General features: G+C 47.2%; 1 protein-coding gene across 1 annotated transcript in view; it reads left to right on the forward strand.

Annotated features, from left to right (window-relative positions):
- Positions 1 to 17,500, forward strand: part of tenm4 (teneurin transmembrane protein 4) — a 598,174-nt gene that overhangs the window by 354,496 nt on the left and 226,178 nt on the right. The window contains 1 exon segment of the mRNA XM_031791303.1: positions 12,659 to 12,844. Within this exon segment, the coding sequence (XP_031647163.1) occupies positions 12,659 to 12,844 (186 nt within the window).

The raw sequence follows: 17,500 nt of genomic DNA on the forward strand, positions 1-17,500 counted from the left end.
TATTGTGTTGACATCTTATTATTGTGTTGTTGACATCTCATTACTGTGTTGTGTTGACATCTCATTATTGTGTTGACATCTCATTATTGTGTTGTTGACATCTCATTACTGTGTTGTGTTGACATCTCATTATTGTGTTGACATCTCATTATTGTGTTGTTGACATCTCATTGTGTTAACATCTCATTGTGTTGAACTATCAATCAGTGTTAATGTTGTGCTTTGAGAATGTACAGTGTAATTCACATATAATTCCCTAACTAAGTAATAAGGCCGTATGTTATAATAAGTCAGTTGATGTACCAACCAAGGCTTTTATCTCAGTCGTTGATGCAACCGGTCAGGATGCTCTTAATGGTGCAGCTGTAGACCTTTTTGAGGATATGGGGACCAATGCCAAGTCACTGCCTGGTATGACGACTGCCTCCGACCGCAAGGCACTACAGAGGGTATTGCGTATGGCCCAGTACATCACTGGGGCCAAGCTTCCTTCAATCCAGGACCTCTATATCAGGCGGTGTCAGAGGAAAGCCCTAAAATGGTCAAAGACTCCAGCCACCCTAGTCATAGACTGTTCTCTCTGCTACCGCACGGCAAGCGGTACCGGAGCGCCAAGTCTAGGTTCAAGGGGCTTCTAAACAGCTTCTACGCCCAAGCCATAAGACTCCTGAACATCTAATCAAATGGCCACCCAGACTGCTTCTCTCCCCCCCCCCCCTTCTACGTTGCTAAGATATTATCTATGCATAGGCACTTTAATAACTCTACCTACATGGACATATTACCTCAATTACCTTGACTTACCGGTGCCCCGGCACATTGACTCTGTACCGGTACCCCCTGTATATAGCCTCCACATTGACTTTGTACCGGTACCACCTGTATATAGCCTCCACATTGACTCTGTACCGGTACCCCCTGTATATAGTCTCCACATTGACTCTGTACTGGTACCCCCTGTATATAGCCTCCACATTGACTCTGTACTGGTACCCCCTGTATATAGCCTCCACATTGACTCTGTACCGTAACACCCTGTATATAGCCTCCACATTGACTCTGTACCAGTACCCCCTGTATATAGCCTCCACATTGACTCTGTACCAGTACCCCCTGTATATAGCCTCCACATTGACTCTGTACCAGTACCCCCTGTATATAGCCTCCATATTGACTCTGTACCGGTACCCCCTGTATATAGCCACCACATTGACTCTGTACCGGTACCCCCTGTATATAGCCTCCACATTGACTTTGTACCGGTACCACCTGTATATAGCCTCCACATTGACTCTGTACCGGTACCCCCTGTATATAGTCTCCACATTGACTCTGTACTGGTACCCCCTGTATATAGCCTCCACATTGACTCTGTACTGGTACCCCCTGTATATAGCCTCCACATTGACTCTGTACCGTAACACCCTGTATATAGCCTCCACATTGACTCTGTACCAGTACCCCCTGTATATAGCCTCCACATTGACTCTGTACCAGTACCCCCTGTATATAGCCTCCACATTGACTCTGTACCAGTACCCCCTGTATATAGCCTCCACATTGACTCTGTACCAGTACCCCTGTATATAGCCTCCATATTGACTCTGTACCGGTACCCCCTGTATATAGCCACCACATTGACTCTGTACCGGTACCCCCTGTATATAGCCTCCACATTGACTTTGTACCGGTACCACCTGTATATAGCCTCCACATTGACTCTGTACCGGTACCCCCTGTATATAGTCTCCACATTGACTCTGTACTGGTACCCCCTGTATATAGCCTCCACATTGACTCTGTACTGGTACCCCCTGTATATAGCCTCCACATTGACTCTGTACCGTAACACCCTGTATATAGCCTCCACATTGACTCTGTACCGGTACCTCCTGTGTATAGCCTCCACATTGACTCTGTACTGGTACCTCCTGTGTATAGCCTCCACATTGACTCTGTACCGTAATACCCTGTATATAGCCTCCACATTGACTCTGTACCAGTACCCCCTGTATATAGCCTCCACATTGACTCTGTACCGGTACCCCCTGTATATAGCCTCCACATTGACTCTGTACCGTAATACCCTGTATATAGCCTCCACATTGACTCTGTACCGTAATACCCTGTATATAGCCTCCACATTGACTCTGTACTGGTACCTCCTGTGTATAGCCTCCACATTGACTCTGTACCGGTACCCCCTGTATATAGCCTCCACATTGACTCTGTACCGTAACACCCTGTATATAGCCTCCACATTGACTCTGTACCGTAACACCCTGTATATAGCCTCCACATTGACTCTGTACCGTAACACCCTGTATATAGCCTCCACATTGACTCTGTACCGTAACACCCTGTATATAGCCTCCACATTGACTCTGTACCGTAATACCCTGTATATAGCCTCCACATTGACTCTGTACCGTAACACCCTGTATATAGCCTCCACATTGACTCTGTACCGTAACACCCTGTATATAGCCTCCACATTGACTCTGTACCGTAACACCCTGTATATAGCCTCCACATTGACTCTGTACCGTAATACCCTGTATATAGCCTCCACATTGACTCTGTACCAGTACCCCCTGTATATAGCCTCCACATTGACTCTGTACCAGTACCCCCTGTATATAGCCTCCATATTGACTCTGTACCGGTACCCCCTGTATATAGCCACCACATTGACTCTGTACCGGTACCCCCTGTATATAGCCTCCACATTGACTTTGTACCGGTACCACCTGTATATAGCCTCCACATTGACTCTGTACCGGTACCCCCTGTATATAGTCTCCACATTGACTCTGTACTGGTACCCCCTGTATATAGCCTCCACATTGACTCTGTACTGGTACCCCCTGTATATAGCCTCCACATTGACTCTGTACCGTAACACCCTGTATATAGCCTCCACATTGACTCTGTACCAGTACCCCCTGTATATAGCCTCCACATTGACTCTGTACCAGTACCCCCTGTATATAGCCTCCACATTGACTCTGTACCAGTACCCCCTGTATATAGCCTCCACATTGACTCTGTACCAGTACCCCCTGTATATAGCCTCCATATTGACTCTGTACCGGTACCCCCTGTATATAGCCACCACATTGACTCTGTACCGGTACCCCCTGTATATAGCCTCCACATTGACTTTGTACCGGTACCACCTGTATATAGCCTCCACATTGACTCTGTACCGGTACCCCCTGTATATAGTCTCCACATTGACTCTGTACTGGTACCCCCTGTATATAGCCTCCACATTGACTCTGTACTGGTACCCCCTGTATATAGCCTCCACATTGACTCTGTACCGTAACACCCTGTATATAGCCTCCACATTGACTCTGTACCGGTACCTCCTGTGTATAGCCTCCACATTGACTCTGTACTGGTACCTCCTGTGTATAGCCTCCACATTGACTCTGTACCGTAATACCCTGTATATAGCCTCCACATTGACTCTGTACCAGTACCCCCTGTATATAGCCTCCACATTGACTCTGTACCGGTACCCCCTGTATATAGCCTCCACATTGACTCTGTACCGTAATACCCTGTATATAGCCTCCACATTGACTCTGTACCGTAATACCCTGTATATAGCCTCCACATTGACTCTGTACTGGTACCTCCTGTGTATAGCCTCCACATTGACTCTGTACCGGTACCCCCTGTATATAGCCTCCACATTGACTCTGTACCGTAACACCCTGTATATAGCCTCCACATTGACTCTGTACCGTAACACCCTGTATATAGCCTCCACATTGACTCTGTACCGTAACACCCTGTATATAGCCTCCACATTGACTCTGTACCGTAACACCCTGTATATAGCCTCCACATTGACTCTGTACCGTAATACCCTGTATATAGCCTCCACATTGACTCTGTACCGTAACACCCTGTATATAGCCTCCACATTGACTCTGTACCGTAACACCCTGTATATAGCCTCCACATTGACTCTGTACCGTAACACCCTGTATATAGCCTCCACATTGACTCTGTACCGTAATACCCTGTATATAGCCTCCACATTGACTCTGTACCGTAACACCCTGTATATAGCCTCCACATTGACTCTGTACCGTAATACCCTGTATATAGCCTCCACATTGACTCTGTACCGTAACACCCTGTATATAGCCTCCACATTGACTCTGTACCATAACACCCTGTATATAGCCTCCACATTGACTCTGTACCGTAATACCCTGTATATAGCCTCCACACTGACTCTGTACCGTAACACCCTGTATATAGCCTCCACACTGACTCTGTACCGTAATACCCTGTATATAGCCTCCACACTGACTCTGTACCGTAATACCCTGTATATAGCCTCCACACTGACTCTGTACCGTAATACCCTGTATAAAGCCTCCACATTGACTCTGTACTGGTACCTCCTGTGTATAGCCTCCACATTGACTCTGTACCGTAATACCCTGTATATAGCCTCCACATTGACTCTGTACTGGTACCTCCTGTGTATAGCCTCCACATTGACTCTGTACCGGTACCCCCTGTATATAGCCTCCACATTGACTCTGTACCGTAACACCCTGTATATAGCCTCCACATTGACTCTGTACCGTAACACCCTGTATATAGCCTCCACATTGACTCTGTACCGTAACACCCTGTATATAGCCTCCACATTGACTCTGTACCGTAACACCCTGTATATAGCCTCCACATTGACTCTGTACCGTAATACCCTGTATATAGCCTCCACATTGACTCTGTACCGTAACACCCTGTATATAGCCTCCACATTGACTCTGTACCGTAACACCCTGTATATAGCCTCCACATTGACTCTGTACCGTAACACCCTGTATATAGCCTCCACATTGACTCTGTACCGTAATACCCTGTATATAGCCTCCACATTGACTCTGTACCGTAACACCCTGTATATAGCCTCCACATTGACTCTGTACCGTAATACCCTGTATATAGCCTCCACATTGACTCTGTACCGTAACACCCTGTATATAGCCTCCACATTGACTCTGTACCATAACACCCTGTATATAGCCTCCACATTGACTCTGTACCGTAATACCCTGTATATAGCCTCCACACTGACTCTGTACCGTAACACCCTGTATATAGCCTCCACACTGACTCTGTACCGTAATACCCTGTATATAGCCTCCACATTGACTCTGTACCGTAATACCCTGTATATAGCCTCCACACTGACTCTGTACCGTAATACCCTGTATATAGCCTCCACATTGACTCTGTACCGTAATACCCTGTATATAGCCTCCACACTGACTCTGTACCGTAATACCCTGTATAAAGCCTCACTGCCCCGCCATGGTTATTTACTGCTGCTCTTTAATTATTATTCTTATCTCTTACTTTTTTATAGGTATTTGAGGTATTTTCTTAAAACTGCATTTTTGGTTAGAGCCTGTAGGTAAACATTTCACTGTGAGGTCTACTACACCTGTTGTATTCAGCATTTCACTGTGAGGTCTACTACACCTGTTGTATTCAGCATTTCACTGTAAGGTCTACTACATCTGTTGTATTCAGCATTTCACTGTGAGGTCTACTACACCTGTTGTATTCAGCATTTCACTGTGAGGTCTACTACACCTGTTGTATTCAGCATTTCACTGTGAGGTCTACTACATCTGTTGTATTCAGCATTTCACTGTAAGGTCTACTACACCTGTTGTATTCAGCATTTCACTGTAAGGTCTACTACACCTGTTGTATTCAGCATTTCACTGTGAGGTCTACTACACCTGTTGTATTCAGTATTTCACTGTAAGGTCTACTACACCTGTTGTATTCAGCATTTCACTGTGAGGTCTACTACACCTGTTGTATTCAGCATTTCACTGTAAGGTCTACTACACCTGTTGTATTCAGCATTTCACTGTGAGGTCTACTACACCTGTTGTATTCAGCATTTCACAGTAAGGTCTACTACACCTGTTGTATTCAGCATTTCACTGTGAGGTCTACTACACCTGTTGTATTCAGCATTTCACTGTGAGGTCTACTACATCTGTTGTATTCAGCATTTCACTGTAAGGTCTACTACACCTGTTGTATTCAGCATTTCACTGTAAGGTCTACACCTGTTGTATTCAGCATTTCACTGTAAGGTCTACTACATCTGTTGTATTCAGCATTTCACTGTGAGGTCTACTACACCTGTTGTATTCAGCATTTCACTGTGAGGTCTACTACACCTGTTGTATTCAGCATTTCACTGTAAGGTCTACTACACCTGTTGTATTCAGCATTTCACTGTAAGGTCTACTACACCTGTTGTATTCAGCATTTCACTGTGAGGTCTACTACACCTGTTGTATTCAGCATTTCACTGTGAGGTCTACTACACCTGTTGTATTCAGCATTTCACTGTGAGGTCTACTACATCTGTTGTATTCAGCATTTCACTGTGAGGTCTACTACATCTGTTGTATTCAGCATTTCACTGTGAGGTCTACTACATCTGTTGTATTCAGCATTTCACTGTGAGGTCTACTACACCTGTTGTATTCAGCATTTCACTGTGAGGTCTACTACACCTGTTGTATTCAGCATTTCACTGTGAGGTCTACTACACCTGTTGTATTCAGTATTTCACTGTGAGGTCTACTACACCTGTTGTATTCAGCATTTCACTGTAAGGTCTACTACACCTGTTGTATTCGGCATTTCACTGTGAGGTCTACTACACCTGTTGTATTCAGCATTACACTGTAAGGTCTACTACACCTGTTGTATTCAGCATTTCACTGTGAGGTCTATTACACCTGTTGTATTCAGCATTTCACTGTAAGGTCTACTACACCTGTTGTATTCATCATTTCACTGTAAGGTCTACTACACCTGTTGTATTCAGCATTTCACTGTAAGGTCTACTACACCTGTTGTATTCAGCATTTCACTGTAAGGTCTACTACACCTGTTGTATTCAGCATTTCACTGTAAGGTCTACTACACCTGTTGTATTCAGCATTTCACTGTGAGGTCTACTACACCTGTTGTATTCAGCATTTCACTGTGAGGTCTACTACACCTGTTGTATTCAGCATTTCACTGTGAGGTCTACTACACCTGTTGTATTCAGCATTTCACTGTGAGGTCTACTACACCTGTTGTATTCAGCATTTCACTGTAAGGTCTACTACATCTGTTGTATTCAGCATTTCACTGTGAGGTCTACTACACCTGTTGTATTCAGCATTTCACTGTGAGGTCTACTACATCTGTTGTATTCAGCATTTCACTGTGAGGTCTACTACACCTGTTGTATTCAGCATTTCACTGTGAGGTCTACTACACCTGTTGTATTCAGCATTTCACTGTGAGGTCTACTACACCTGTTGTATTCAGAATTTCACTGTGAGGTCTACTACACCTGTTGTATTCAGCATTTCACTGTAAGGTCTACTACACCTGTTGTATTCGGCATTTCACTGTGAGGTCTACTACACCTGTTGTATTCAGCATTACACTGTAAGGTCTACTACACCTGTTGTATTCAGCATTTCACTGTGAGGTCTATTACACCTGTTGTATTCAGCATTTCACTGTAAGGTCTACTACACCTGTTGTATTCATCATTTCACTGTAAGGTCTACTACACCTGTTGTATTCAGCATTTCACTGTAAGGTCTACTACACCTGTTGTATTCAGCATTTCACTGTAAGGTCTACTACACCTGTTGTATTCAGCATTTCACTGTAAGGTCTACTACACCTGTTGTATTCAGCATTTCACTGTGAGGTCTACTACACCTGTTGTATTCAGCATTTCACTGTAAGGTCTACTACACCTGTTGTATTCAGCATTTCACTGTGAGGTCTACTACACCTGTTGTATTCAGCATTTCACTGTGAGGTCTACTACACCTGTTGTATTCAGCATTTCACTGTAAGGTCTACTACACCTGTTGTATTCAGCATTTCACTGTAAGGTCTACTACACCTGTTGTATTCAGCATTTCACTGTGAGGTCTACTACACCTGTTGTATTCAGCATTTCACTGTAAGGTCTACTACACCTGTTGTATTCAGCATTTCACTGTAAGGTCTACTACACCTGTTGTATTCAGCATTTCACTGTGAGGTCTACTACACCTGTTGTATTCAGCATTTCACTGTAAGGTCTACTACACCTGTTGTATTCAGCATTTCACTGTGAGGTCTACTACACCTGTTGTATTCAGCATTTCACTGTGAGGTCTACTACACCTGTTGTATTCAGCATTTCACTGTAAGGTCTACTACACCTGTTGTATTCAGCATTTCACTGTAAGGTCTACTACACCTGTTGTATTCAGCATTTCACTGTAAGGTCTACTACACCTGTTGTATTCAGCATTTCACTGTGAGGTCTACTACACCTGTTGTATTCAGCATTTCACTGTGAGGTCTACTAGACCTGTTGTATTCAGCATTTCACTGTAAGGTCTACCACACCTGTTGTATTCATCATTTCACTGTAAGGTCTACTATACCTGTTGTATTCAGCATTTCACTGTAAGGTCTACCACACCTGTTGTATTCATCATTTCACTGTAAGGTCTACTATACCTGTTGTATTCGGTGCATGTGACTAATACAATTTGATTTGATTTGAACCAAGGCTTCTCCTAAAAGGACATTCACCAAATTACATATTTTTTGATTTTAATTTTTTAAATTTCTTTATTTAACCAGGTAGTTGAGAACAAGTTCTCATTTGCATATACACTATTGATGGTGTGTGTGTGTGTGTGTGTGTGTGTGTGTGTGTGTGTGTGTGTGTGTGTGTGTGTGTGTGTGTGTGTGTGTGTGTGTGTGTATGTGTGTGTGCATTCACGCGTGAGTGTATGTGTTTGTGTGTCTGTTAGCCTGCTTTCCCAGAGAGTGTGTGTGTGTGTGTGGGTCCTAAACTACACTAACTAGCTGTGAATGAAAACGCTGTACAGAGACGCTCCCTCTAATTGAAAAATCACATGTGAAATGAAAGGCATTTGCATAATTCAACAAAGCCCCAGCTCTGTAATTATCCAGAGAGAATCGAGGATTTGTTCCTTTAAAGGTTTGAAAGCTTCTAATGCCATGTTCTGGCTGAAAGGACCAACTCACTCAGTCCATTAGTAGTAGTACAATCATAGAATAGGCTGCTACACAAACCAGTAATGATCTAATTAACTGACTGACACTGTATTGTACAGAGGGGATCATATATATTGGCAACCTTGGCATAATTCATTTCACTTTTTCAAAATAAGTTGAAAAAAAAAAAAACATTTAGTGTTTAAACGTGTATTTGTTTTGTTTTGACCAAAAATAAAATAAATGATTTCAAATGACATTGAGATTTAGAACTTTAGAACCAAAAAAAAAAGAAAAATGGACAAAATTATTCAAAATTCTAATTAATTTGGTTGGAGGCAATGATTCTCGTTTACTGTGCAATTTATCTCACCTGTGGTAAGTTTCAGGTGCCTTCGGGGTAAAATAAAAATAGTGATTCAACCAGTTTTAAACAAGAAAAAGCTTAAAAAGAAAAATGAACATTCTGCTCCATTGTAAAGTGCCAATATATGTGAGCTGTATCTACCTGTCGTGTTCAGTTGAATAGATGGAACTGGTTCAGTTGGTTGGGGATAATCAGGCAGTGACAGGATACATGCAGTTTAATAGAAAATGATGGCTGATACAGAGATAACTGTTTAAGACAATAAGTAGCCAAATGTAGTGTACTATTTTAGGAAATTGGATGGCATTTTACAGACAGACACAATCTCAGTTTTGTGTTTAGTAGAAACTAAGCAGCATATTGATATCTAGTGGCCCCTGAGTCAGCTTGTCTAATACCCTCTCCTCGATAGTAACATCACCTCTCCTCTCCTCTCCTCTCCTCGATACTAACATCTCCTCTCCTCTCCTCTCCTCTCCTCTCCTCTCCTCTCCTCTCCTCTCCTCTCCTCTCCTCTCCTCGATACTAACATCACCTCTCCTCTCCTCTCCTCTCCTCTCCTCTCCTCCCTCTCCTCTCCTCTCCTCTCCTCTCCTCTCCTCTCCTCTCCTCTCCTCTCCTCTCCTCTCCTCTCCTCTCCTCTCCTCTCCTCTCCTCTCCTCTCCTCTCCTCTCCTCTCCTCTCCTCTCTCTCCTCTCCTCTCCTCTCCTCTCCTCTCCTCCCTCTCCCTCTTCCCTCCTCCCTCTCCTCTCCTCTCCTCTCCTCTCCCTCTCCTCTCCTCTCTCCTCTCCTCTCCTCTCCTCTCCTCCTCTCCTCCCTCTCCCTCTCCTCTCCTCTCCCTCTCCTCCCCTCTCCTCTCCTCTCCTCTCCTCTTCTCCTCTCCTCTCTCTCTCTCTCTCCTCTCTCTCCTTCTCTCTCTCCCTCTCCTCTCCTCTCCTCTCCTCTATCTACATGCTCTCTCTCTCTCTGTCTCTCTCTCTCTCTCTCTCTCTCTCTCTCTCTGTCTCTCTCTCTCTCTCTCTCTGTCTCTTCTCTCTCTCTCTCTCTCTCTCTCTCTCTGTCTCTGTCTCTCTCTCTCTCTCTCTCTGTCTCTCTCTCTCTCTCCTCTCTCTCTCTCTCTCTCTCTCTCTCTCTTTCTGTATCCCACACTGATGAGTCACAGGCCAGGAATAAAACATGAACACCAAATCAACATCTTGTAATATTTCCCAGAGTGACAGAGCAGGGTATAGCAGAGGGTGTTCTTCCTAAATGACAACCCAATCCCTATACTGAGGAGGCAAAACATGAAGAACACCATGACATCAACTGACCAGGTGAATCCAGGTCAAAGCTCTGATCTCTTATTGATGTTAAATCCACTTCAATCAGTGTACACTACCGGTCAAATGTTTTAGAACACCTTCTCATTCAAGGGTTTTTCTTTATTTTTTACTATTTTCTACATTGTAGAATAATAGTGAAGACATCAAAACTATGAAACAACACACATGGAATCGTGTAGTAACCAACAAAAAGTGTTAAACAAATTTAAATATAATTTATATGTGATATTCTTCAAATAGCCACCCTTTGCCTTGATGACAGCTTTGCACACTCTTGGCATTCTCTCAACCAGCTTTACCTATTATGTCTTCCCCCACATGTGCTGAGCACTTGTTGGCTGCTTTTTCCTTCACTCTGCTGTCCGACTCATCTCAATTTGTTGGGGGATTGTGGAGGCCAGGTCATCTGATGCAGCACTCTCCTTCTTGGTCAAATAGTTCTTATACAGCCTAGAGGTTTGTTGGGTCATTGTCCTGTTGAAAAAACAAATTATAGTCCCACTAAGCCCAAACCAGATGGGATGGTGTATCGCTTCAGAATGCTGTGGGAGTCATGCTGGTTAAGTGTGCCTTGAATTCTAAATAAATCACAGACAGTGTCACCAGCAAAGCACCATCACACCATAACACCTCCTCCTCCATGCTTCACGGTGGGAACCACACATGCTGAGATCATCCGTTCACCCACACCTTGTCTCACAAAGACATGGCGGTTGGAACCAAAAATCTCTAATTTTGACTCATCAGACCAAAGGACAGATTTCCACTGGTCTAAAGTCCATTGCTCGTGTTTCTTGGCCCAAGCAAGTCTCTTCTTATTATTGGTGTCCTTTAGTAGTGGTTTCCTTGCAGCAATTCGACCACGAAGGCCTCCTCTGAACAGTTGATGTTGAGAAGCATACATTTAGTTAATTCCTCCGCAATCCATGTCCTTTCTTTGTAATGCTCTTACTAGATTTGTTCTGTCGAACGGGATTGGTCCCTTATGAGGTGCAGGAATGTCTTTTCAGCGGCCAGCAGACAAGGTAGTGGAGCGTGGCAAGACCCTCTTCCTCACAATAACTCCTGGATGTGTTCTGATCTTCACCCTGTCTGTCTCCTCCTCCTCCTCCTCCTCCTCCATCTTTCTCTCATTCTCTTACTGTCTGTCTTCCTTCCTTCCTTCCTCTCCCTCTATTCTCTCTGTCTTCCTTCCTCTCCCTCTATTCTCTCTGTCTTCCTTCCTCTCCATCTATTCTCTCTGTCTCCCTTCCTCTCCATCTATTCTCTCTGTCTTCCTTCCTCTCCATCTATTCTCTCTGTCTCCCTTCCTCTCCATCTATTCTCTCTGTCTCCCTTCCTCTCCATCTATTCTCTCTGTCTCCCTTCCTCTCCCTCTATTCTCTCTGTCTTCCTTCCTCTCCCTCTATTCTCTCTGTCTTCCTTCCTCTCCCTCTATTCTCTCTGTCTCCCTTCCTCTCCATCTATTCTCTCTGTCTTCCTTCCTCTCCCTCTATTCTCTCTGTCTCCCTTCCTCTCCCTCTATTCTCTCTGTCTCCCTTCCTCTCCATCTATTCTCTCTGTCTTCCTTCCTCTCCCTCTATTCTCTCTGTCTTCCTTCCTCTCCCTCTATTCTCTCTGTCTCCCTTCCTCTCCATCTATTCTCTCTGTCTCCCTTCCCCTCCATCTATTCTCTCTGTCTCCCTTCCTCTCCCTCTATTCTCTCTGTCTTCCTTCCCCTCCATCTATTCTCTCTGTCTTCCTTCCTCTCCCTCTATTCTCTCTATCTCCCTTCCCCTATTCTCTCTGTCTTCCTTCCTCTCCCTCTATTCTCTCTATCTCCCTTCCCCTCCCTCTATTTTCTCTGTCTCCCCGGCTCCCACAGAGATTTGTGCAGCGGACTGTGGTGGACATGGCATCTGCATGTCGGGCACCTGTCGCTGTGACGACGGCTGGATGGGCGCCGGGTGTGACCAGCGGGCGTGTCACCCACGCTGCAGCGAGCACGGCACCTGCAAGGAAGGGAAGTGTGAATGCAGCCCGGGGTGGAATGGAGAGCACTGCACTATGGGTAGGACAGAGAGACACAGTGGGAGGGTCTGGGTGTCTGTGTGTCCGGGGGGGGGGGGGGGGGGTAGTGTTTGTGTCTCTATGTGTGTGTCGTGTGGTTGTTTGATGTTGGGGAGTAAAAGGGGGAATCTTCATTGGATTTGTGCAACTCTGCGTATCATGACCAGGTTTACTCAATGATCTAACTCGTCTCCATGCATTTTAAATGTGGGAATGTGTTAACGTGTCTTTCCATGCCTGATTTCAAATACAAACATTTGCTTTGTTGCAAAGCTGTTGCAACCGCTTGAAAGATAGTATTTTAGGCCGTGGGGTGAATATGGGGTTAAGAATGTTTTTGACATGATATTTCACTGGGAACATTTTCGATAACAATAGTAAAGTTTTAAAAGATGTAGGGAGGGAGAGAGAGAGTTGGAGGGGGAGGTAGGGAGGGAAGGAGAGAGTTGGAGGGTGATGTAGGGAGGGGGAGAGAGAGTTGGAGGGGGAGGTAGGGAGGGAAGGAGAGAGTTGGAGGGTGATGTAGGGAGGGGGAGAGAGAGTTGGAGGGGGAGGTAGGGAGGGGGAGGGAGGGAGAGAGTCAGAGGGTGATGTAGGGAGGGAGAGGGGGAGAGGTAGGGAGGGAGAGAGAGAGTTGGATGGGGAGGTAGGGAGGGGGACGGAGAGAGGTAGGGAGGGAGAGAGAGAGTTGGAGGGTGATGTAGGGAGGGAAGGAGAGAGTTGGAGGGTGATGTAGGGAGGGGGAGGTAGGGAGGGGGAGGTAGGGAGGGAGAGGGAGAGAGGGAGGGAGGGAGAGAGAGTTGGAGGGGGAGGTAGGGAGGTAGGGAGGGAGAGAGAGAGTCGGAGGGGGAGGTAGGGAGGTAGAGGGAGAGAGAGAGTTGGAGGGTGATGTAGGGAGGGGGAGGGAGAGAGATAGTCGGAGGGGGAGGTAGGGAGGTGGAGGGAGAGAGAGAGTTGGAGGGTGATGTAGGGAGGGGGAGGGAGGGAGAGAGTCAGAGGGGGAGGTAGGGAGGGAGAGGTAGGGAGGGGGAGGTAGGGAAGGAGAGAGTCGGAGGGGGAGGTAGGGAGGGAGAGGTAGGGAGGGGGAGGTAGGGAAGGAGAGAGTCGGAGGGGGAGGTAGGGAGGGAGAGAGTCGGTGGGGGAGGAGAGAGTCGGAGGGGGAGGTAGGGATGTGGAGGTAGGGAGGGGGAGGTAGGGAAGGAGAGAGTCGGAGGGGGAAGTAGGGAGGGAGAGGTAGGGAGGGGGAGGTAGGGAAGGAGAGAGTCGGAGGGGGAGGTAGGGAGGGAGAGGTAGGGAGGGGGAGGTAGGGAAGGAGAGCGTCGGAGGGGGAAGTAGGGAGGGGGAGGGAGGGATGGGGAGGTAGGGAAGGAGAGAGTCGGAGGGGAGGTAGGAGGGAGAGAGTCGGTGGGGGAGGGAGAGAGTCGGAGGGGGAGGTAGGGATGTGGAGGTAGGGAGGGGGAGGTAGGGAAGGAGAGAGTCGGAGGGGGAAGTAGGGAGGGAGAGGTAGGGAGGGGGAGGTAGGGAAGGAGAGAGTCGGAGGGGGAGGTAGGGAGGGAGGGAGGTAGGGAGGGGGAGGTAGGGAAGGAGAGAGTCGGAGGGGAAGTAGGGAGGGGGAGGGAGGGATGGGGAGGTAGGGAAGGAGAGAGTCGGTGGGGGAGGTAGGGAGGGGGAGGGAGGGGGGAGGTAGGTAGGGCGGTAGGGAGAGGTAGGTAGGGCCGGAAGGGAGAGGTAGGTAGGGAGGGAGAGAGATAGGAGGGAGAGGGTAGGTAGGGAGGGAGAGAGAGAGGAGGGAGAGGTAGGGAGGAGAGAGAGGGGGAGAGGTAGGTAGTAGGACGGTAGCGGGAGAGGTAGGTAGGGCGGGTAGGGAGACGGGTAGGTAGGGCGGGTAGGGAGAGGTAGGGAGGGAGACAGAGAGGGCAGCGGGAGAGGTAGAGGACGAGATGAGCGAGAGGGAGGAGAGGTATGTGGAGGGCAGGGGGAGGGAGGGAGATAGGTATGAGGGACTGGAGGAGAGAGAGGGAGCCTGATGCTCCTGTCCCACAGATGAATACATTCTGCAGCCAGCCTATCAGCATGCTAGGATAGAGGGAGGGAGGTTTTAGTGTTGGCAGTCAGCCTATCAGCATGCTAGGATAGAGGGAGGGAATGTCTTTAGTGTCGTCAGTCAGCCTATCAGCATGCTAGGATAGAGGGGGGGGGGGTTAGTGTTGGCAGTCAGCCTATTAGCATGCTAGGCTAGAGGGAGGAGGGTTTTAGTGTTGGCAGTCAGCCTATCAGCATGCTAGGCTAGAGGGAGGAGGGGTTTTTAGTGTTGGCAGTCAGCCTATCAGCATGCTAGGCTAGAGGGAGGAGGGTTTTAGTGTTGGCAGTCAGCCTATCAGCATGCTAGGCTAGAGGGATGAGGGTTTTAGTGTTGGCAGTCAGCCTATTAGCATGCTAGGCTAGAGGGAGGAGGTTTTAGTGTTGGCAGTCAGCCTATCAGCATGCTAGGATAGAGGAGCAGGGTTTTAGTGTTGGCAGTCAGCCTATCATCAGCATGCTAGGCTAGAGGAGGAGGGTTTTAGTGTTGGCAGTCAGCCTATCAGCATGCTAGGCTAGAGGGAGGAGGGTTTTAGTGTTTGCAGTCAGCCTATTAGCATGCTAGGCTAGAGGGAGGAGGGTTTTAGTGTTGGCAGTCAGCCCTATTAGCATGCTAGGCTAGAGGGAGGAGGGTTTTTTTTCTTTAGTGTTGGCAGTCAGCCTATCAGCATGCTAGGATAGAGGGAGGAGGGTTTTAGTGTTGGCAGTCAGCCTATTAGCATGTTAGGCTAGAGGGAGGAGGGTTTTAGTGTTGGCAGTCAGCCTATCAGCATGCTAGGATAGAGGGAGGAGGGTTTTAGTGTTGGCAGTCAGCCTATTAGCATGCTAGGCTAGAGGGAGGAGGGTTTTAGTGTTGGCAGTCAGCCTATCAGCATGCTAGGCTAGAGGGAGGAGGGTTTTAGTGTTGGCAGTCAGCCTATTAGCATGCTAGGCTAGAGGGAGGAGGGTTTTTAGTGTTGGCAGTCAGCCTATCAGCATGCTAGGATAGAGGGAGGAGGGTTTTAGTGTTGGCAGTCAGCCTATCAGCATGCTAGGCTAGAGGGAGGAGGGTTTTAGTGTTGGCAGTCAGCCTATTAGCATGCTAGGCTAGAGGGAGGAGGGTTTTTAGTGTTGGCAGTCAGCCTGTCAGCATGCTAGGATAGAGGGAGGAGGGTTTTAGTGTTGGCAGTCAGCCTATCAGCATGCTAGGCTAGAGGGAGGAGGGTTTTAGTGTTGGCAGTCAGCCTATCAGCATGCTAGGCTAGAGGGAGGAGGGTTTTAGTGTTGGCAGTCAGCCTATCAGCATGCTAGGATAGAGGGAGGAGGGTTTTAGTGTTGGCAGTCAGCCTATTAGCATGTTAGGCTAGAGGGAGGAGGGTTTTAGTGTTGGCAGTCAGCCTATTAGCATGTTAGGCTAGAGGGAGGAGGGTTTTAGTGTTGGCAGTCAGCCTATCAGCATGCTAGGCTAGAGGGAGGAGGGTTTTAGTGTTGGCAGTCAGCTTATCAGCATGCTAGGATAGAGGGAGGAGGGTTTTAGTGTTGGCAGTCAGCCTATTAGCATGCTAGGCTAGAGGGAGGAGGGTTTTAGTGTTGGCAGTCAGCCTATTAGCATGCTAGGCTAGAGGGAGGAGGGTTTTAGTGTTGGCAGTCAGCCTATTAGCATGCTAGGCTAGAGGGAGGAGGGTTTTAGTGTTGGCAGTCAGCCTATTAGCATGCTAGGCTAGAGGGAGGAGGGTTTTAGTGTTGGCAGTCAGCCTATTAGCATGTTAGGCTAGAGGGAGGAGGGTTTTAGTGTTGGCAGTCAGCTTATCAGCATGCTAGGCTAGAGGGAGGAGGGTTTTAGTGTTGGCAGTCAGCCTATCAGCATGCTAGGCTAGAGGGAGGAGGGTTTTAGTGTTGGCAGTCAGCTTATCAGCATGCTAGGATAGAGGGAGGAGGGTTTTAGTGTTGGCAGTCAGCCTATTAGCATGCTAGGCTAGAGGGAGGAGGGTTTTAGTGTTGGCAGTCAGCCTATTAGCATGCTAGGCTAGAGGGAGGAGGGTTTTAGTGTTGGCAGTCAGCCTATTAGCATGCTAGGCTAGAGGGAGGAGGGTTTTAGTGTTGGCAGTCAGCCTATTAGCATGCTAGGCTAGAGGGAGGAGGGTTTTAGTGTTGGCAGTCAGCCTATTAGCATGTTAGGCTAGAGGGAGGAGGGTTTTAGTGTTGGCAGTCAGCTTATCAGCATGCTAGGCTAGAGGGAGGAGGGTTTTAGTGTTGGCAGTCAGCCTATTAGCATGCTAGGCTAGAGGGAGGAGGGTTTTAGTGTTGGCAGTCAGCCTATCAGCATGCTAGGATAGAGGGAGGAGGGTTTTAGTGTTGGCAGTCAGCCTATTAGCATGTTAGGCTAGAGGGAGGAGGGTTTTAGTGTTGGCAGTCAGCCTATCAGCATGCTAGGCTAGAGGGAGGAGGGTTTTAGTGTTGGCAGTCAGCCTATCAGCATGCTAGGCTAGAGGGAGGAGGGTTTTAGTGTTGGCAGTCAGCCTATTAGCATGTTAGGCTAGAGGGAGGAGGGTTTTAGTGTTGGCAGTCAGCCTATCAGCATGCTAGGCTAGAGGGAGGA

The sequence above is a fragment of the Oncorhynchus kisutch genome, linkage group LG15 (genome assembly GCF_002021735.2).
Source record: "Oncorhynchus kisutch isolate 150728-3 linkage group LG15, Okis_V2, whole genome shotgun sequence".
NCBI classification, from domain to species: domain Eukaryota; kingdom Metazoa; phylum Chordata; class Actinopteri; order Salmoniformes; family Salmonidae; genus Oncorhynchus; species Oncorhynchus kisutch.